General features: G+C 46.2%; 1 protein-coding gene across 12 annotated transcripts in view; it reads right to left on the bottom strand.

The window, feature by feature from the left end:
• Positions 1-21,404, bottom strand: part of vav2 (vav 2 guanine nucleotide exchange factor) — a 193,652-nt gene extending 172,248 nt beyond the window's left edge. For all 12 annotated transcript variants that reach the window (XM_030341613.1, XM_030341601.1, XM_030341608.1 and 9 more), the window contains exon 1: positions 20,172-21,404. In XM_030341613.1, coding sequence (XP_030197473.1) covers positions 20,172-20,375 — 204 coding nt within the window. In that variant the 5' untranslated portion in view covers positions 20,376-21,404. The remainder of the gene's footprint in view (positions 1-20,171) is intronic.
• Positions 21,405-22,042: the final 638 nt, after the last annotated feature.

Below are 22,042 nucleotides of genomic sequence, written 5' to 3'. Positions count from 1 at the left end.
GTGCCAACAATGAGTAGAGCGCTCGCTCTCCCGTTCAGCCTGGTGTAGTTAATCTGCACTCGCATAAACCTGTGTCAAATAAACCTACATAACCTGGTTGCAATTCACACCAAAGCAACCAGGTTGTTGAACCTCACCAAACGGGGGAAGCCCTCCATGCATAGATGACACGAATCATATTGTTATTAAAACATTGTTTTTAAGAATGATCCTCACACCGCAGCCTGCAGGTTGTAGACGTGAGGGTTGTGACGAGGAAGCTGTTAGATAGAACGGCTTACGGAAGAAGTGCTGGCAGCCTTTTGCATAAATGCACTGCTTTGCGTGCATTACTCTCATGCATGGACGGGCTCCGACCCAACTTGTACTCACCCTGCACCGGTGGTGACTGTGGGTGTGAGTGTGTGGGTGTGAGTGTGTGTGTGTCTGTGTGTGTTTAACACGTGCGGCCATCCCTCGCCTCCTGCCTTAATCTAATTGGAACGCTGAGTGGTTAACGCGTGTTGTCCTAAATGGCCAAGGCGAGACGCACGGGAGGCCGTGACCCGTGAAGACGGGGTCGTGACAGATGGATGCAACGTTCAATAACCCAGGGTAGAAAACTACATTTACCAGCAGCGATCTGATTATAAACAAAGTGTCCAGGAAGTAGCGATTTAAAATCAGGTTGGACGGGGAACCTAAGAGGTGGCCCAGGTCAATAAGGTCCCCTATAGAGCCCCTATGTGGACAACAAAGTATTGTATATTCACACCCAGTCTGTGCGTTTTCTCTAATATCTCTTGTTTTCTGCGCTGCACCAATAAATGCCATTTGGTGGATGCTTTTATTCAAAGTGAGTAGTGGCCCCCACAGGAATTGAACCGGAAACCTTGGCAGTTGGCAGCATTGCTGCCATGCTCTACCAGTTGAGCTCCACATGACCACCCTCAGTGTGTCTGCTGTGATGAACAAACTTCCCTAAGGCCATCAATAAAACGCTATCTGTTGACACAAAACACCATTCATACCTATAATAAAAAATAATGACAAAAAGTGAAACCCTTTGTATTTGCGGTCCTTCTTCATTCTGACAGGGAACAGCTGTGCTGCTCGCTGATGAGTGACAGGGTGTTCAACCATCCACAGAGCCGATTCCTACCCCGACCCCTCTGTTCCGGGCAGAGGCCCCCGGCGGACCAATAGGGACGCACAGTGGCAGAGGCTCCGTTTTAAGAGGAAGCTATCGCACGCACAGGTATCAATGTTTAACCCTGGTTTTCGCAGAGGCAGTCAAATCGTTTAAATGCTCCCTCTTTTACCCCCCAGATGTGAGGGCGATTAGGCGTTGCGAGCCGTTTCACGATGCATTCTCTGGTGACATCACAAGCGGGGTGCCCAGCCTTGTAATGACTAATCACCCGCACACCTGGTGGTAAGGGACCCCTTAAAAAGTTACAATCGGGCAACTATTCAAGTCGAAACTTTGAGTCGGACATTTCAGCAGGACATCTATTGAAACATATATCATTTATTTTACGTTTTCCGAACGATTATGATCGTATACGTAGGCTATGTCTGGTTTAAAACAACAACAGCTGTATCGGTCCCGGGCCACGACGAGATAAAACGGGCCGTTAAAACAACGTTACCGAAAAACAAACAGCAGATTAATCAAGTCCGTCGTTAAAACCAAGATGCCGCTCTCGTGGAGACAGGTAGTTGGGCGGGCCCTCCTGTTGCGTTTCTCATTACTGCGCGTCCTTCTTCTTCCTCCGCAGGGCAGGGGGGAGAAAGAGGCCATGAGGAGAAAACATTTTCCCATCTTCTTTTACACGCCTCTGGTTTGATTGGGGTGCTGTGAGTCTCAGGAAGTGCTGAGCGCCTCAGACTTTGTTTTAATTAGGCAAGGCTCTTAAAGGTTATGACGATGGTTGGGGGAGGGGGGTATAGTGTGTAGAGTTATGGAATTTATGGAGTTATGGATTTCACACACTTTATCCCACGCTTTCTTTCTCACTTCTCCCCCAGAGTAAAAAATAAATAAAAAAGAACACAGAAATTACTAGCCTTGCATTTCCTGATTCCTAAAGCTAGTTTGCACTTTGTTTTTTAAACTAAGACCATAACTTATTTGTTCGTCACAAATCCAGTTTTTTACTTGTGAGTTGCCTTGGAGAGAAAACTGCTGAATAATTCAATGTTGAAACCGGAAGCCATCAGAGTACCAGAGACATCTTGTGCGCCTTAGCTAGCGGTCGCTCTCAAACGTCGGCGAGGACAGCTGTCGCCAATAACGACGGGGGGGGAACACAGCGATAGCGATGGCGGCGGCGGCGGCGGCGGCGTAATGGAAACATCAGCGTCATTAAGGGCTCACGCTTGGTTACAGTCTTTCATTTGGAGGCCTAATGAGCAGCGAGGCTATGTGCTGTCGGGTGATTACACAGACCGGAGGGTCAGGGGTCGACGCCACTCTGCTGAATCAAAATCACATCAACGCGCACCTCGAGGCTAGGCGCGTCCAAGGTGCAGTTTGAATTTCACTTACGGAGATAAAACTGACATCTATATTAATTTGCAGCTGGTTGCCCCTAGCCGTGGGGCGTGTTCCCGACGTAACAAACAATGGGCCGTATTCATAAAACACTGCGGGGTGCCGGCGCTCAATCTGAGGCCCGGGGATTGGAGCTCGTTCAGGGGTTACCATGGCGCCGATTACCGCCGCCGAATTTCATTAGCCGGTGTGTTATTGTAATGAAAAGTAATGAAAATTGACATGATAATGAGCGGCCTCGTATTTCAGAGACAGGTTGACGAAGGTTTGCTAGGGGGGAGGAGTGCAATACAATATTTTTTTATGATTAAAAATGTATACTGATGTACTGAAGAGAATAGCGTAATGTCAAACTTAAAAAACATATTGTACTGTACAACTTCAGTTAAAAAATGTAAATGATTGTGCAAGCACTGTCTCTTCTGGCACCAATACGTTGTTGTTGGTTGAAATCCAAGCAAAGGAGATTATCCTCAAATCGATACAACCTCCAAGTTCCCTGCAGAAACAAGTCCTGATTGAATGGTGAACTTGGCATTGCGTCAGAAGATACTGAACAAAAAAATAGGTCCAAGCAAGTCCCTCAAGGATTGAACCCAAAACCTTTTAACTTTCAAACACCCTGGCCACTAATCTCCCTGTTCCCTGATCTACGTCCGGATCCACAGCCAGCCATCCATCACTTCCTCTCCTTCAAGATCTGGGGATCTTGGATTCCCGTTCTGGATCGGGGGGCCTATCCAACACCAGCATACTGCTCCAACACACCCCGCTATCAGGGATTAAACCATTATTGTATCCCGTTATCAGCAGCTCATCAGCCTTATCACCAGCATCACCGACAGCGTACGGCTGCACCGTAGATTAATGGAGTGGGAAGTAGAGGAAGACCGGGGGGTGCAGGGGGGTTCGACCTCTCACACCTGACTGTCAGACCCCACGAGGGTCTTCATCAGAGGCAGGGGTCCACTCTATTCCCTCCTCCACCAGTGTTCATCTCAGAGACGCATTAAAGCCACACACACACACACACACACACACACACACACACACACACACACACACACACACACACACACACACACACTAAATTAATGATGTAATAATGTACACACAAACAGTTTATGGAGTCTTGACAGAACGGAATGGAGTTTCTTAATCAGCGATCAGCAATAGTGGTGCGATGGATTATTATTATTATTTCTTAATTATTCCTTCAATGAACACCTTAATTAAATCACTGCTGGGTGAAACATACATCAATGCTGCCAGTCATCGGCTAGTGAGTGTGTTCAATCTGTCCCCAATAACCCCACACACTGGTGTCCCTCCACACCACCGGCGTTTAGCAGCGCTTGACATTTAAAACACTTTCCAAATCCCTCGGAGGCGCTCGGCATCTGAAGCCTGGGAAACGTGACATGCGTGACGGTGTCGCGACGGAGGAACAACGTCTGGTGTTTGGTGATTAAAGCGGGGTCAACGTGTTTGGAGAACGCAGAGGTGTGTGTTGCCAGAGGTCTAAAAGGCCGTCATGGTTTACTATCGTGTTGTTTGATTGTCCTCTCTTCACCGCCTCTCTTCAATATGTTTTATGTGACGGGATGCATTACTTAGGATTAGTAACATATTAGGTAGCAACCACCTTTTGTTGGTAACTTAAAGCAACATGTATATTTTGTAAAATTGGTTCCAAAATGTTGTTCCAATTTCTGTTCCATTGGACCGGCCAGCATGAAACATTGGTTGAGCTCTTATTTTGAAGCGGGTCCTTGAGGGTCGACCGATATCCATTTCTAACTTTCTGCTATATTACCAAGTTGGGCGAGTTTCTCCTGTTGGAGTAGCTGTGTCTCGTCGATCTAAAGAATGCTAACATTTTGGAAAGGTTGACAACAACAAGGGCACTTGTTATAAGTTACCTCTCCTAATGTTACAAGTGAAATGGTTATAGATTGAATACCTAATTTAGAGGAATAGACGAGGGATAAACTTAGTTATTGAGTAAGGAGTGACCTCCTGTGTGTCTGTGTTGCATCCAGTAAATAAATACAAATGCAGAAGTCAAAAGCCTCCATTGACTTTATAAAAAACAAAGTACCAAGTCTTTTGAAAGAGGTACCGAAACAAGGAACAGAAAAATGTTAATCGATACCCGTCCCTATAAATAGCAATACAAAAGCAACCAAATACATCACAGTGCTATCATCCATTGCTTGAGTGTTGTCACCCATGTGTGAGCAAGTGTGTTCCTGAAAGTAAACCAGTGAAGCAGAGGCTAGAAGATATTATAGTAGGTATATATGGTGTGTATGTGTGAATACCAATGCACGTCCTCACACCATGTTCGCTGTGAGGATGTGCACGTGTGTGCACGTGTGTACACGTACGTGTGTGTGCGCGTGCGTTTGTGTGCGCGTGTGTGTGTGTGCGTGCGTGCGTGCGTGTGCGCTTGTGTGCATGTGTGCGTGTGTGTGTGTGTGTGTAAGATGAACGCAGGAACGCCTGGCACTCCATCATCTCTGGTGGCCGTCGACCAATGGCAACGCAGGGAAAAAGGCGGCTAGATTCTCTCTCCCTTTCTCTCGCCAAGGTCACGATGGAGGAGGAGAGGAGTGGGGGAGTCCATTTGGGCACGTGCCCAAGGGCACGAGTCAGTTGGACAATCTCACACACACACACACACACCTCTGTATCAACGCCACGGCCACGAGCTGGCGATAGGAATGGAAATGAGACAATTGTCCAGAGATAATACAATTTAAAAGAGGGGATTCCCGAGAGGAGAGCGGGGTAGTAGGGAGAAACAGAAAAGAGAAAGCGTGAGAGGAACCATCGCTCTATGGTATTCTATCTGCTCAGGGTTCGGCATTCAGCCTAGGTTTGACACTGACTTAATGACTGGAGGGAGTGAAAGACCCGGACGCCATTGTCTGGGAGCAAATTGAAATCCAGTGAACTATAATGTATTTATTGTCTGGAAACAAAGCCTGCACTCTCAACCCTTTGGAACAATTTACTGCCCGGAGTGCAGCTAGAAACTGAGTTTCTCATCAACAAAAGAGCTTAACATTAGACATAGCAGTACTTAAGTCATCGTCGGCCAAAATGCATAGAAACATGCAGCCCCTTTTAATTTTTTGCGTATTTTATGCACAATATTGAAAATGAATAAAAGTGAATTAAAAATAATCCACACATGGAAGTCTTCAAACTGTGGTGGACCTGCCAGGACACCAGTCTCCCACAGCCCATCCTCAAACTGGGAAGAAACCATTCTAAATCCACCAGCACAGAGAGGGAAAACTGCAATGCCCAGAAGGACGCAAAAGACTGGGACAAAAGGAGACTCGGTGTCAACCAAACAATACACCTTTCAAACTTCAAAGCTTTATTTAATCAGTCAGCCTCCACACACACACACAAAGACACAGAAAGGCAGACAGACATGCAGACACGCCACAGATACTGTAATGTTGACGATAATATGACGCAACGTGTAAGAGTTGGCGCCCGTTAGACGTGATGGAATCCATCTATTTCCCGGTGTGAACAGACGTAAGGGTTTGTGGTGGAGCCCTGAGAGGCCAGACAGCTGGCAGGGCTGTCCGGCAGCTGCCAGCGAACAAGGCGCTTGGTTGGGGGGGTATTACTGCTACTGCCAAATTATTACATCGTGCCAATGACTCCTATTCCCGTCTGCCTTTCATGCGACCCTGCAGCGGTGGATTACTGCAGCCGTGTGTGCATGCGTGCCCACTGTACACGCACAACCGTTGTGCCCATGCTGCATGTCGCGCACGTACACACAAACACACGCGCACATCGACATTGTGTTGCGCAGGCATTGTGATCACACGCACACACACACACACACACACACACACACACACACACACACACACACACACACACACACACACACACACACACACACACACACACACACACACACACACACACACACAGTGTGTGCCCATACAAACAAATAGAGGGTTCAGAGGAGTGTAATTCTTAAATGCCCGGCATTCCCCGAGATGGTCAGGCAACAACACGCACTAATCTCCAGAACAAAATAATAGCTGCAAAGAAGAAAGAAATAACACATCAGCACTTTCCACCTCAACAACAACACTGCAAGCATACTTCAACAAACGACACCCCTCCCCAGAACCCCCACCCCTACCCGTCCCATCGCCTTGGATACGGGCAAGCCACCATCTGATTGGATAACATGTTGTTTTAGCAGGAGAACAGCCGGGTGGGAGGGGGGCCTTTAAACCCTCTGTTCTCCTTCCAGATGTTTCTGCTTCTCTCTCCCTCACACACATACACTCTCTCACTCCCTAACACATTTTCTCTCACACATACACGCACCCTTTCTCTCTCTCTCACGCACTCACGCACACACACACACACACACACACACACACCGATACCTCACACATACACCCCCACACAATTTTTCTCCCACATACACACCCTCCCATCCACACACACACCCTTTCTCTCCCTCTCTCATGCATTGACAGTCTCACACTTTCTCTCCTTCTCATCCACACATTTACTCTTGCCTTCTCATACAAACATTTCATCTTTCTCTCTCTCCTTCATCGCTCCAGGTTGTTTGGTACTGGCAGTTTCCAGTGATGTAGTTGTACTTATAATACAGCTAAGGGAGGCTGGAAACAGCTCTTTAGCATCAGGCTTCAAAGCGTCCTCACTTGACACTACAGTCCTGGCCTAGGCGGAGCATGACATTCATATTTCAAAGGCATTAACATAAATAAAAAATAAAGGAAACATCTACTCAGCAAAGTTAAAAAGTTCTGGAGCCTTTTGCACTTCATCGTAAATTGTTGTTTTTCAGGGAGAAAAGTGTATCTAATTTAGTTCATTTATCTTAAGGGGGTCAGTTTTACAGACATTGAAAGATTACAGAATGAACCTACTCCTACTACTACTACCATCACACTACCACTACTACTATTAGAAAGTATCAAAAAATATCAAATATTATGGAACATTAACAACCAACTCTGAATGTTGACCGTAATATTTGACTATTCCCTTTGAGGAGTGTGTAAAACCCTGGCAGTGTTCAGCTGACGTGGGCTGTGGTCACAGATAAGTCTCGGTCTGCTAATGGGGGAAAGGGGGCTGGTGGTGACGGACTGGGATGAACAGCGCGTGTCCCCCCTGAAGGACATGCTCAATTTCACCGGAGAAAAGTCACTAAAAGGCAACCTCTCAATCACTCCCCCTCGCTCTCTGCCGCCGTCTGCTCTCTCTCTCTGGGCCTTTTGTTTGTTCCGGAACCTTCCAGAGAGAAAGTAAAGCGCTTAATGCCGTTCGGTTTCCCGCTCTTCACACTTGGCTACTTTCATTATGCTAAAAGAAAGAAGATGGTGGCCGGCTTAACTTCTCTTGTCCACACAGGTCTTTCTTCAGTGGATTTTCCCAGTTGTTGTTTTTTTTCCTTTTAAATGGGAAATGGATGACACACAAGCTTAACCGCTTCAATACGTGTGCGAATACCCCTTGAGGAATTGGTTTGAGATACGACATCGATCAGGGACGGGCCGAGGCAGCTGTCAGAGACACACGACCATCGATAACACCGACCGAAAACGACAGAAAAATAAAATGAAAAAAATACAGTTGGTTTCATCATTAGTTTGGTCCGACAGCGGGAGAAAGTTGGGGATGGCTGTGAGGGTTGATAAATGGTAAGCCGAGGGGCAGAGGGGGAGGGGGAGGGCTACCATCAAAATCAATGACACCTTGAGAAAAAAAGGATAAAGACACAATTTCGGCCACAATCTTCAGAAAACGAGCGGCTTGTTTTGATGTATTGCAGAGATCCCATGCCTTTGCGCTGAGTCATCGATCTGAGACCCAACCCAAAAACCACAACCCCAAGGACGAAAGAAACAGCTGGAATACGAAAAACTACAACAGCACAAGCAGCACATGTTCTTATGATTCGCTACTTCTGAGAATGACGATTCTGTTACCGAGTGGAATGGCAACATCAGCAATAAGTAGAAACAGCGATACAGACCCTTTAAACCCCCTAGGTGCATGGAGGGAGGCCGGTGGGGGGGCTGTACGAGAACCATGCTTTGATAGCAGCATATTGCTTTGTATTCCTACCAGATAAACAACACCTCTATCTGACATGTATCGAAGAAGAAGAAGAAGAAGAAGAAGAAGAAGACGAAGAAGAAGAAGAAGAAGAAGAAGCAGCAGCGTGACTGTTGCAGTAGACTCAATGCTAGTTGTGGAACTACTAGTAGCAGTGATGGTAGTAGGCCTGCTAATAACTAGTTAGACTACACAAGCGGTTAGCATTAACAGTAGCCCTGAAACCCAACAGCGGCTGGCCGCTTGCAGTGACCGTAACAGTGGTGGTAGGAGTTGCAGTAGCAGTGACAGCATCATTAGAGGGAACATTAGCATTGGCTGAGGCCCTGAAACCCCACCAATGGCAATTTACAGCAGGCATGTTGGGAGCACTACAGTTCTTTATGGCATGTCTTACTGTGAGCTTTATAACAGTCTACATCAGAAACCGTAAAAGCCAAGGACCCAAAGTCACATAAAGAGAAGAAGCCCACACAACTATACAGCCAAAACAATAAAATACATGTGAATATTTCACACAGCAAAACCCATATGGGCTCGAGCTGGGGGAAATGGGAGAATATACGGCCATAATAATTACAACAATACAGTTTCATGTTATATTACAAGATATCAATATCGCCGGATATGACTTTATATAAAAACCCAAGAGTCAACACGAAGGAGGCTCAGCAACCAATAAAGTTGTAAAGTTTATCGCACCAAACCCCCGAGATATTCTCAATCAGCGCTTGAAAGGACAATACCGGCCCGGAACAATCTCTCCTTGCTTCACCAAAGCATCCCTCACTAATATCGTTGGTAAAAATGACTTGGTTGTACGTATTCTGTCAAAGAGAATTCATCGTGCAAGCGCTCTCGTCATAAATGTAAACGATAGCAATACACTGTGAGACAGTTAATTTTTATTATTATTGCCCCGCCGATCTCAGCCTGTGATGGTTGGCAGTCATTTTGCTGTCTTGATGAACTTTGCTATTGGCGGAAGAATGATCAATTTCAAATTTGCTGTTGCCACGTCTACTCTATAGCAACTGGTTTAGTAGCCATTTTGAATCCTGCCTTACAACGTACCGTAGCTGTTCTCAAATCTGAAACCACCTCTTAGGAAGTAAATCTCTATCGGGCTTAATTGAATGCCGCAAGACACCAAACAAGAAAATAAAATCACCCATCGACAACATTTTAGATTCAGAGACTGGGGCAAAAATACCCAGAATTCCTGGCATACCAGAGGACGCAAAAATAGAAATGGCAGCAGACGGTGTAAACTAAAAGCCGGAGAGAGGGGAGAGGAAGTGACCCTTTTCCGGCCCAACACACTGACTCCCTTTGTTTGCATGATTAACAGGAGCGCCAGCGGAGGAGGGAAAAAAATCAATAACTGGCCCTTTCACGGGACTGTCTCTAATGCTGTAACCCTACCTCCATGCACTTCCTACTGCACGGCCAATTATATGCCCTGATCAATAGACGTTCCGTAATGGGATATCGGCACTCTCTGTGGCGCTGTTGTTAAGGGCTGAGGGCTGTACGGGGAAATGAAAAGGTGCGCCGTTGTTGCAACAAGCCGTGAACATGAACACCTCTTAAGCCCGTCCACGCTATAAACGTGGAAGGCACGCGTGGACCGATTTGAAGACATCGATGAAAGGGAATGACATGAAAGTTGGGAGGAAATAGGAGGTGGCTTATTCCACTGTGTGTGTGTGTGTGTGTGTGTGTGTGTGTGTGTGTGTGTGTGTGTGTGTGTGTGTGTGTGTGTGTGTGTGTGTGTGTGTGTGTGTGTGTGTGTGTGTGTGTGTGTGTGTGTGTGTGTGTGTGTGTGTGTGTGTGTGTTGGACTGAGATCCTTATCTGTCCCCTGACCACTGTAGAGGCAGAGCCCGATCAATTCACCGGAACAGCAGCAAACAAACACGCCCCAGCAGGAACAAACCGACCCCCAGAAGAAGAAGCCACAGAAAGGACAATCTTCATTCACAAGCAGAAATGCTGGGGGCCCTCGAATAACATCATGAAACCAATCTTCAAACTAGATCTGAATGGGCAGGAACAAACAAATTCTAGGACCCTGCTTCGGCTCAGACAATCATAACCTGCATGCCCACGGTTTTATCCAGAACACGTCAGTTGGTGAATTGTTCGGATCATGTTTCTGTTCTTACAAATTGAACCCGAATGTAGTTAAGTCCCCATAAGACACCACAGCACTCATTCTTTAATTACAACTCAAATGAGCAGTAACAATGTCCCCAGAAATTTCAAATCTTCAATTAAAACGTTAATGAGCAGCAACACAGGGTACCCGTAAACCACCAAAGCACTACATAACTAAACCACTGGATCGAATCTCATCCAATCAAACTCTGAATGTGATTAAAAACAATTCCAAGAAAGCAACTGAAAACAGTCCTCAACCGAAAAACCCAGAGCACCAAATGACCAAAACGCACGATGGAATCCCCACCAACCATTCAAAACATGAACGAGAGGAACCGGTTGCATTTACCAATGAAGAAAGAAAGAAAGAAGGAATATGAATATACGACTTTTGTAGGAACTATGCAGGGAACGAGAGAAAGACAGGGCATCTATAGTTACAAACGATCTGCTTCATCTTCCTCATAAATGTAAGGTGGCCTTCGCCTCCATAAGGATATAAGGAGGCTATAAGGAGCCCCCATAAGCCTTAGTCACTGAGCGCCGGCCATCTTGGTTCCATCTGGGTGCTTAACGCTAGATGGGTGGGAGAACTGAATGCAGTCAAATATACTGTATTTATATTGCGCTTTTCTTACCAGTGGCCACTCAACGCGCTTCACAATAGAACATTCACCCATTCATGCACACATTCACACACCGACGGCGATGTCAACGATGCAAGGGACACATCCACAGCTGGGGATTGAGCTAGCAACGTACCGGTTACTACTAGCCCACCCAATCTACCTCCTGACCCCCAGTTTACCCCGTCCAGCTGTGGTTTAGGAGCCAGACGGCCGCTAGGTGGATGCTAAGCTCCACGTGTCTCTGTGTCCGCCCGCATGTCCACTCTAATCACCCACAGCAATCGCCGCAGCTACAGCTGCTGTATTGTTGGTGTTTCAGAGCTCAAACCCTCCCCACACCGCGTTCCTCTCACTCCGTCTGGAGGGAAGTATGTCATGTTTCGCTCTGCACAGATTTATCCCCAGCCTGTCCTCTGAGAGAGGCATTCAGCAACAGCAGCGCGCCATACTGGGGGAAAACTTAAAGAGTTTGGCCTGAGGGGTGTTGGAAATATAGAGACATGTAGGAGGACAGGATAGTGTAGTGGGTGTGGGTGCCTGACTCCCAGCCTGGAGCTGTAAAGGTACTCGGTTGTCCTTTAGTACCAACATGTCTGTTTGAAATGATTGTTCTTTGAATGCCTTGAAAAAGGGGGATTCCCGCAAATATGTAAAGCACTATGTATGTAAGGGCACTCTGTGCTTGAAGGAATACTTTTTGAGCAAGACGCCCCAACCCCCTCACTAGCTTCCTAATGATGTATCTCAGTTCACTAGAAAAAGCCGCCGGATAAATGACTAAGTAGTAAATAGTACTAGATGCAAGTCGATGCCCCTACAGTGCAAAACTATCCCAGGGACACCGGAGGCACCAGCATGGCTTTTAAGATTAAAGACTTGTTGCCGTGGCAACTATATATTTCCCCAAAACCAAAAAAAACATGCTTAGTCAGAATAGTGCAAAGAAAATCAAGAAAGAGAGAGAAGGGGTAGCCTTAGCCCATGTGATGCCTTAGGCCTAAAAAAATTTTTTGTTTGGTTCCGGTTTCCGACCGACCCTGTCCATTTGTGTGCAACCCAAATTATTTTATGAGCTTTAAAAAAAAAAAAAATAAAAAAAAAAAATATATATATATATTTTTTTTGATGCAAACTATAATTACGTTTTTGCACAGCACCTCTTCATTCTGTACAAGGATGAGCGCATTCTCTCGTTTATAAATGAAAACAACCTACTTATCATTCGCTGCCGCTGGAAAAAATAAAATAAAAAAATAAAATAAATTCCCTACCTACCCATGACCTCAACTGACAACCAACAGGAACCAAACTTTTTTTTTTTTTAGGCCTTATGACGACATCATGTCTCCCTCCTGACGGCATGACAAGCCCGTTCATTAAGGAGGAGGACTTTTCCCGCCCATTTCGCGGGGGCTCGTGTTTCCGACACGGCGCGGTCCCCTCAGGAATGTTGAAACAGGCCCAGGAATGTTACACACAAGACCTGAGCTGCTGTGTGAGCGTCTCGTTGCGTTCCAGGACCGCTGGACGAGGGAGGGAGTGTAACGTACACATAGCTGTTCGCTCCTAGCACATTTATTGCTGTCGTATATATTTATGCTACTCCTAACCCTGGTGAATAAACATAAGGTTAATAAAATAGAGAAAGATGAAAAGGACGGTAAACGTTGTCTACCTACAATCATAGCTATGTTTGAAGTCATCAAATGTTTTTCTTATTGCATATTTTTCAGTAATATTGAAACTTTAAAACTGAAACCATTTCTCTATTCCCATGAGCGTTTATTGAGTCGGCTCCGGAGCATTCCTCACCACCTCCGTAACAGCCGCAATACCTGCGGTTGGCCAGTCTCTTCTGCTGAGGAAGGCTCCGGACCCACAGTAACAGTGTGCAGACCCACAAGTATTTAGGTGGCAGCCACGATGAGAGGTATTTGAGTTCTCTAAATGCAAAGGAAAGGTGCTTCAATGCTTCCTTTCTTATCTCATGCAGCATAGGGTACACTGACTGGACCATCGTTAACGAAAGGAGATAATGCCGTCCCACAATTCCTTGCGGCAGGAAACCTTAAAACGACGCACAAACCGTCAATTAACGAAAAACAAATCTTCAAACATTCATGCAATCCAACTAATTGGGAGCGTGAGCCACATTGTCAACGGGGCTATTTAGTTTCCCTTCTGTCGCATAACGACGTAGCCTAGCTTCAATGCAGTCAGACTCTCTTAGCACTGCGGATGTCTTCTCCTAAGCCCTCATGAATTCTCCTTCCCGTCTTTCCTTGACCTCATGATGTGTTCCATCAAGGTCAAGGAAAATAAGTGAGGAAACGACATGAGACATCATTTTCTGGACTTTCCGTCTGCAACCCTGCATCCCACTTCCTGAGAGGGTCAAAGGGCAACAGTAGGCCAAACACAGAGATTAGCCAACACCCCAGAGAAGATGAGTGTGTGTGGTTCACTGACACACTCAACCACCCACCTCCCTTCCCTCTCTCCGCAGCAGGAGACGCTGGGAGAGCGGAAGGAGAGAGAATGAGGTCAGAGATTTGCGATACGGTGGGCGGGGCTAGGATTAATCAGAGCCACTCCCGCCATGTCTCCGCTAAACTGGCCCGGGATTGGCTGGAGATGTTCCCGATGTGAAGCAGCTCTAAAGCATGAGATATGCATAGACCTCACCATGTACGGCGCCGTGCGTATTTGAGTCCTGACCTCTTTCGTTGTGATTATGTATGTATATATATATCGACCCAAATGTTGAGCGGTATGCAAATTAATGTAACATTCAGTAAGCATGAACACTGAAAGTGTTCAGCCGACGTCAATATCGTCAATCCCAGACACACAAACACACGTGCAAGTTCTCTCTCACCTCACAACCACACACACACACACACACACACACACACACACACACACACACACACACACACACACACACACACACACACACACACACACACACACACACACACACACACACACACACACACACACGCCAATGAATTTAAACAGTCAACACAGGTGTGCATATAGAAGCACACACACACAAACACACAGGCGTGCCTACAGACAAACAGAAAGAAACACACATTCACACACTGACCCCCAGACCTGAGTCATTCCCAAGGTATTCACACCCCCCTCAGCAGCAGGAAGCGGGAGGATCAGAAAGACATAAAGAAAACAGAGCAGAACAGCACACAATGGAGAGAGTGTGGAGAACACACCTTGGTCTCTCCGACGTGTAGCCCCGGGCTCAGCATCCACTAAACAAACCCAGCGCTTCCCCAAAGACGCTATGCTAATCAGACTTCCACTTAGCAGCACACCCAGCTAGAGGCGTGGCACGTTCCACGCCTAGTTAACATGTTAACCGTACATCCTTACAATTACTTAGATTTAGTCTATTTACGAAACATGTTAAATTGCAGTCTGAGAATTAGCCCTATTGACGAATGGAAATGATACAGCCTCAGATTTATGGTAGATAAAGTCCATGAATCATTTATCATGTTCACTGATGCATTCTTAAGTGTTTACCATAGTCTAGGATTCATTTACCATGTTCAACGGTAAAGCCTTGCATACATGAAGGCATTAGTCCGTGGGCAGGCAGTCCTAAATTCAGGCCAATAGAGCATGTTAGAAGTGGTACAGTCATTGATGAAGGCCTACATTGTGAGAAGTGTTGCAAGTCAGATTTGTTTCAGATGCATTTCCCTGACCTCAAGGTTACTCCCACAGCTTCTCTCTGAGGAATCCACCAACGATCTTATTTCTGCAACGTCCTCAACAACTCTGCCAAACCAAATGTGTTCTGTTTAGCCGTTTGCTCCTCTTTCAGATTCCTATCTTTTGGATTTATTCAGATGAAATGTTTTGATTCCAGCAACTAGCTAACCAAAAGCAAACGTGCTCTTATTGTGAAAATGCTTTGAATTCATTCCATCGGCCACATAACCTCACGCAGCAACTAAACGCAGCAAAGTGTATTAACTACAGCTAATGCCTTTTAAAGAGCCCAGGTTTTACAATCATCTGTCATGTTGACAATCAATTAATGAGCTATTCCAAAGTCTGTGACATCACAATGTGGGAGGAGTCTAACTGGCTGGAAGGAGCCAATTTGTTGACTGTATCAGCTGGTTAGGCTGGAACGAACAGTCCATCAGACATCTGGGTCACAAATGGACAGACTTTGAAATGGTGCTGCTTCCGGTGTTATTATGTAGTGGATTACAGGAAGCTGTGGTCGACAGGAAGTGCACCGAGTGTTCCACTATAACTCTTACTCACACCCAGACGCAGGCATTCAAACCCCAGGCAGATTCAAACCATCCATCTCTCTCCATTGTTGGCCGCCAAATAGCTCATTTGGATTCATGGGGATGAATTATGTGTTTGACTAAAGGGCATGTTTATATTAATAGTTGAGTATAAAAATATAAAAAAGTCACCAGTATTTTCCAGCGTTGCAGGTGAGGGGCGAATCAAAACATGCAAAGGTTTCGTCTTAAAACAAGGTTCCGTCTAAAAGACGCCCTTGGGCCAGGCACTTAAATTGAAGTAGAGTGTGCCTGGCCTCAGGTTTGAACTTGAATTTACATACAATATACATAAATTACCTACAACTTTTCCCCCAATCCGAAAATTCATCCATGCATTTGCTTAAAAGCGCAATACATATGCATTTGTTCGAAAAACAAATACAATACAACTGTTTTGAGCAGAATGTGAGCTCTTAGAAAGATCACCTCATGTTGAATATCATTATCTATATTTGCAAAAAAGCATGCATCAAAGTCAATGATTGATTCATGTTTTGCACCGGCACATAAACAAGCTGGCTAATTATCTTCCGCCCAACATGTCCACGCTGTTGGGGCCGCGGAGATGAAAGGAGATAAATAGCAGAGGTGCTTGCCCCTGCCCCTCCCCTCCATGCACTCCAGTGGAACGAATCCAGCATCCACCACCAACATCCCCGGTTTGGATGGTTGTTGATTTGCCGAGACTGACATCATCAGATCCCGTATTAACCATGCTATCATCAAACCGACTAGCAGTCAATCAAACCTAGACAACTAGGATATTTCGGTTGGATTCAGTCAAGTTCTAACCTTGAAGTATGCCGCCCAAACCAGGTACTCTGTGTAACACATGTAGGACTGGATGAGTAGACCAAGCAGAATGTGAAACACCACCAACGAGTCTGCCACCATCAAAGGCACCGCCCCACAGAGCACTCCTGCCAAGGCTTGAGTTTAGCCACAGCCTCTCCCCAAGTCTTAGCCCACAGCCCAGGCCTACTGCTAGTCAAATTTGTGAAGTTCAACAACCAGCAAAAAAAAAAAATTGAAACAAATACATACATTGATACAAAGAAATAGCAAGTGCAATTAGGTACTGTTTCGCTAAAGCTATGAAGGCGAGAAACATGGTAGAATAACAGGGCTTCAATGAGCTAATGAGTATCATGGATATAAAGTATGCACTGCTTTTGCGAAGATATCTCTGTATACCACTCCCTTAGCTCTACTCTCTCTCTAGCAGTTGATTACACATTTCATTTAATCAATGTTCAGTATACTCTCTCTAAAATGTTTGAGAGACGTTTGAAATCCAGGCATTCAATGTAATGGGAATCACAGCTGTTGTTTACATTATTATATGTGTCAATTATAATTTGAGTCAGCGTTTAACACAAAGCCATGTTGGTTCTTGGAAATGTTTGTCATCTATTCGTTATGATGATAAATAATTGCATATAATAACCATAATTAATGGCCATAATATATTATATGGTTAACTAACCATAATTAACAATCTGGTTTCTTTAGGGTTCTGGAGGATAATCGTAAAACTGTCAAATTTAGCATTATTATTATCATTTAATATATATCGTGATAATTATCGATCAATATAAAAATAACATATAGTCAAATCATATTGGGCCATATCGTCCAGCCCTAAACCCATGTATCAGCGAAGCGGATCGTTTTATCCAAAGCGACTGCTCAGTGAGCCACAGAATAATCAAAGCATGTAATTAAAAACGGGACACAGCTGAGTAGCTATAGGAGGGCCAGCAACAAACGCGGTTATCTGACATCTGATAGCCGTATCGCTGCACGCAAGCTACAACCGAGTATAGAGTGTGTTCACGTCGTCTACTTTAAACCGTGACACCTGTGACGACATCGTCGGGTCACAAAGAGAAAGAGTGAACAGGGAGAGAAGGAAGAAACAGCTCTGCACGGCTGGAGCTGCAGCAGCAGCAGCAGCAGCAGCCCCCCAAAGCACAACCACTTCAGCCCGGGTCATTGTGCCACAGCCAACATCAACGTCAGGCCCGCCGCAAATCACACACATCCACGAGATCCAGGCCATAATGGGAGGGCAGATTTAATACCAAGTGATATTCAGGGAGCGAGAGGGAGAGAGGGGAGGGGAGGAGGGGAGTGCATGTTTGAAACTATCAATCACACACCAAATGGAGCCGTTGAAAGAAGATGACTTTTGTCCACAGAAAATAATGTAATCAGCCCATTCCCCCTTCCTCTCCTCCCTCTCTCCCTCTTTCGCTCTCTCACTCTCTCCCTCCCGCCCTCTCTCCTCCCTCTCTCTGTTTGGCCGGGCCAGTGTATTAGACTTCTCTCAGTGTTTAGACCACACACACATAAACACACACACCTATTCCTCTTCATAAATCACAAACCTCTGCAATGCTGCCAGGATTTTGTTTAACCCAATTTGTCAAATCGGGGGCCCACCACACAGACTAACACACCCACTTATACACACATACACACAACTGATCGACACCCACACACACACACACACACACATGCACACATAACTGATCATACACACGCAAGATAACCTTACACAAACACACACACAAGTTAACATCACATCCACATCCACACACAAACCATCCACCACCCCACCCCCACCCATCCACCCAGACACCCTGCATCCCATCGCCCCCACAGCCACCACCAGCACCACCAGCACTACCAGTGCCGCCCCCGCAGTTTTCCCAGCAGCGGGTCCGGGGAGCCAGGGCCGGTGGGCGGATCAAAGCTCTGCGATGATGACGCCAGCCCGGCGTCGTGTGGTAATTATGGAAGCCAGTAGCTGTGCAGGGCCTGGGCCCGAGACACTGCTGCTGCTGCTGCTGCTGCTGCTGCTGCTGCTGCTGCTGCTGGTAACCAGGCAGGAAGCATGGAGCGACTGGAGGAACCAGCAGAGGAACAGGCAGGACAGACAGCCAGAGAAGGAAGGGCTGATATCCAGGAGGGCAGGGTATCAATATGTTTTGTTGGTTAATCGCTTTTATCCAAAGCGAATACATGTTGGTTTCTTTAGGGATGGGGGTTAGGACACCTTGCTCAAGGAATGGTTACAGGTCGAGTGCTGGGATAGGGATTTGAACCAAGGACCTTTTGAATGACTAGGGCATTGAAATAAAGATCATGAACAAGACATGGACACATACACTCACACATGTATACATAAGGATGCTCTTTGTATGTATGTATGTGTGTATTTAAGGAGTGGTTTGGTCTCACAGAAGCACACAGTAGTCCCGTTACTACTTGAGCGACTTTCTGAGCAAACCCTTTAGATAACAGTGTTATCTCCAGAAATTATCCTCCCTGGTATTTGATGGGTCTGGGCCTTATTTGAATTGCTATGAAGCTGAAGAGACAGCACATAGCCAGCTGGGTTGAAGTGGAACCCGGATATCAAATCAAATAGGTAGGACATTTTCTGAGAACGTCTCTTTACCTTGAATTAAAGCGATCTTTTCAAGTTAGGCTGACGGTAAAGAAATCACACATTCAGAATCAGAGTAATGAATAAGAAAGTTCTGCGCTTGCAAGTTTCTAAGAAGTAACTGGACGGACAACCCAGCAGCTACAGAAATAAGGGAGATGGGGTTAGTAGATAAGATGGGGTTAGCGGTTCCTCTTACCATAATGGCTCTGTCGCAGTGATTTCGCCTCAGGCTCAAAATATAACCACGTTTTCAAGAGGAGCTACCTCCATACAGGACTTGGTAACATGAAGCGCGCACACACACACACACACACACACACACAGACACAGACACAGACACAGACACACACACACACACACACACACACACACACACTGTCTGTCAGTCTGATACAGCTATGGTGTGTGTCCACTTAATAGTCGGCCAACTGTGTGTAACTGGAGTAATACTACATTATTGTTTGATCATGATCAGCGTTTGATCGTCCAGAGTCAACATTGGCGTCGTTCACTGTTACTATAAACGCTCACCACGTTGTAAATCTGAAAGCAGCCTGTACACACGCCCAGAACAGTAGTTTATGCCCAGAAATGACACCTATCCATAGTGTTATCTTCTATTATCAAACTATTTTGTTAAGCAGAACAATAAAGAAACAGAGAAACCATTGTCTTTTTGGAGAACTTGACAGTTTTGTCGTTTGTTGTTTGAATATGAGTATGGAGTGTGCTGTTGCGATCTGAAATAGAGGAATTTCTGATATTCTGACCAGGTGTGTGTGTGTGTGTGTGTGTGTGTGTGTGTGTGTGTGTGTGTGTGTGTGTGTGTGTGTGTGTGTGTGTGTGTGTGTGTGTGTGTGTGTGTGTGTGTGTACACACACACACACATGTGCGTTGCCTCACCTGTGACATCTGAGGTCTGAAGTTGATCTCCTTTAGGTCCACGGAACCCGGGGAGAGGTTGTGCAGCATCTGGCACAGCAGCACCCCGTCCCGGAGCGCCTGGGCCAGGTCGAAGACGGCGGCCGAGGGCCATACGACCCGGTGGTTGGGCGGTAGGACCTTGCAGTCGATCAACCAGCGCCCGCATTGCCTCCACTCCTCCATGTCCTAGTAGTGGGGCTGGCGTTTCCTCACACACAAACCAAAGTACCAAGCTCGACACCTGGCTAATGTGAGAGTAAATTCCGTATGCAAATATCCGTATTACAGAGCAAATCTGTGTCAAAACCGGATGTTATTCTAGGGTGTCCTGGAAATGTCCCCCCACTCCGAGACCTTCAGGGGTTCCTATTCCTCGTTGGAAGAGCGATAGGTGTTCAAAAAAGCTTCTATATCCCGTGAAAAGTACACTTCAGTGACAACAAGACCGAAAGAAAAACTATCCTACAAGGATTTCCTTTTCTTCATCCTCAAAAAGTTTGTTGTCATACTAAACCCATCCCATCACAGCGTGGGGATCACCAACAGCATTAGGATGAGGATGAGGGGTGATGAAGCACGTCCCCGGGACCCCCGATCCTCAGCCTCATCAAACCAAACACCATAGTCCGATTAGAGTCCGCTATGTGCCAAAACCCAAACGCGTACAACAAAGCACGGATCTTGTCTCTAAATCCGCAAGAACTGAGAGAACATCTCCGATCCCTGTTACTCCCAGCAAACAGTCAGCCCACGGACCAACAGCCAGCTCTGATCATCCTTCACCCTCCACACATCCCTCTCCAAGCCAGCGGAAAAACATCCACGAACACAGCGTTTACGACACGATCCTTAATCCATGGAGTGTACTTTGCGCCCTGGAATCGAGAGGAGGTTGTGGATGAGCAGCTCCCGGTCACTTGGTGTTCTCTGTGGTGTTCTTGGTCTCTGTTCTCTTCTCTTCTGATCCGCGTCCTACCTCGCCTGGTCTCCACTATGAACGCACTGAGGCTGATGTTTGGTGGTCCCAGCTCCCCTGCCCGCCGCGCTGGGGGGGCTGTTGATCAACGCGTAAAAAACAAAACGCTTGTTTTACGCGTTTATCACCGCGAACGAGCTGCGTCGCTCCATGCAAATAAACTACTTTTCATCGGGATCGCTACACTACGAGCCCCAGAGGTAACACTACTACTACACACACGCACACACACAAAGGGGAAGTTAAGGCAAAATATGTGAAACGTGAGCGTTGAGGAGGTGCGCCCTCTGACGCACGGTGCGCGCATTACATGAGCGGACTCATCGCACTGTCAGCGGATGCTCAAGAAGGACCAGGTACGATCACATCGACTGGTCAAATATGAACTACGATAAGTTGTTATGAACCGCATAATTTGTACTTTAAAAAGGTCCCCAGTCACTCATCGGCGACACTGACAAATGTTGCCCCCAGCCAAGTCACTCAATGTGGGGGAAATCAACAGAATAAAGCCTAAAGACACCCAACTGCACCACCTGACAACTTTCAAACTTCCTTAATTTAAATGCCACCCGACAGCCATGCAAGTGGTACATGTTCATATTACTGAATGGTTGGCATGACTCCAAAATGTGTTAATAATTCTGCCTAATAGGCTAGTAAATTGGTTGTGCACGTCACGTTGGTTTTGCCCGTCACATTGGTTAACAATGTGCAACCCACCTGCAAGGGGGTCATCCACGGAAGAGACAGGAACCCTCTACAACCCAAAACTATAGCCTTGCTGCAGCCTGCAGCTCATTGGCTATGGATGTTCACTTTACAAAAGCACACTTCTCCCCCTGCGCTGCCATACACTGCGAGTATGCTCCCT

The sequence above is a fragment of the Gadus morhua genome, chromosome 19, assembly GCF_902167405.1.
Source record: "Gadus morhua chromosome 19, gadMor3.0, whole genome shotgun sequence".
NCBI classification, from domain to species: Eukaryota; Metazoa; Chordata; class Actinopteri; order Gadiformes; family Gadidae; genus Gadus; species Gadus morhua.
The sequence above is the reverse complement of the archived record's forward strand: the minus strand, read 5'-3'. Positions and strand labels throughout refer to the sequence as shown.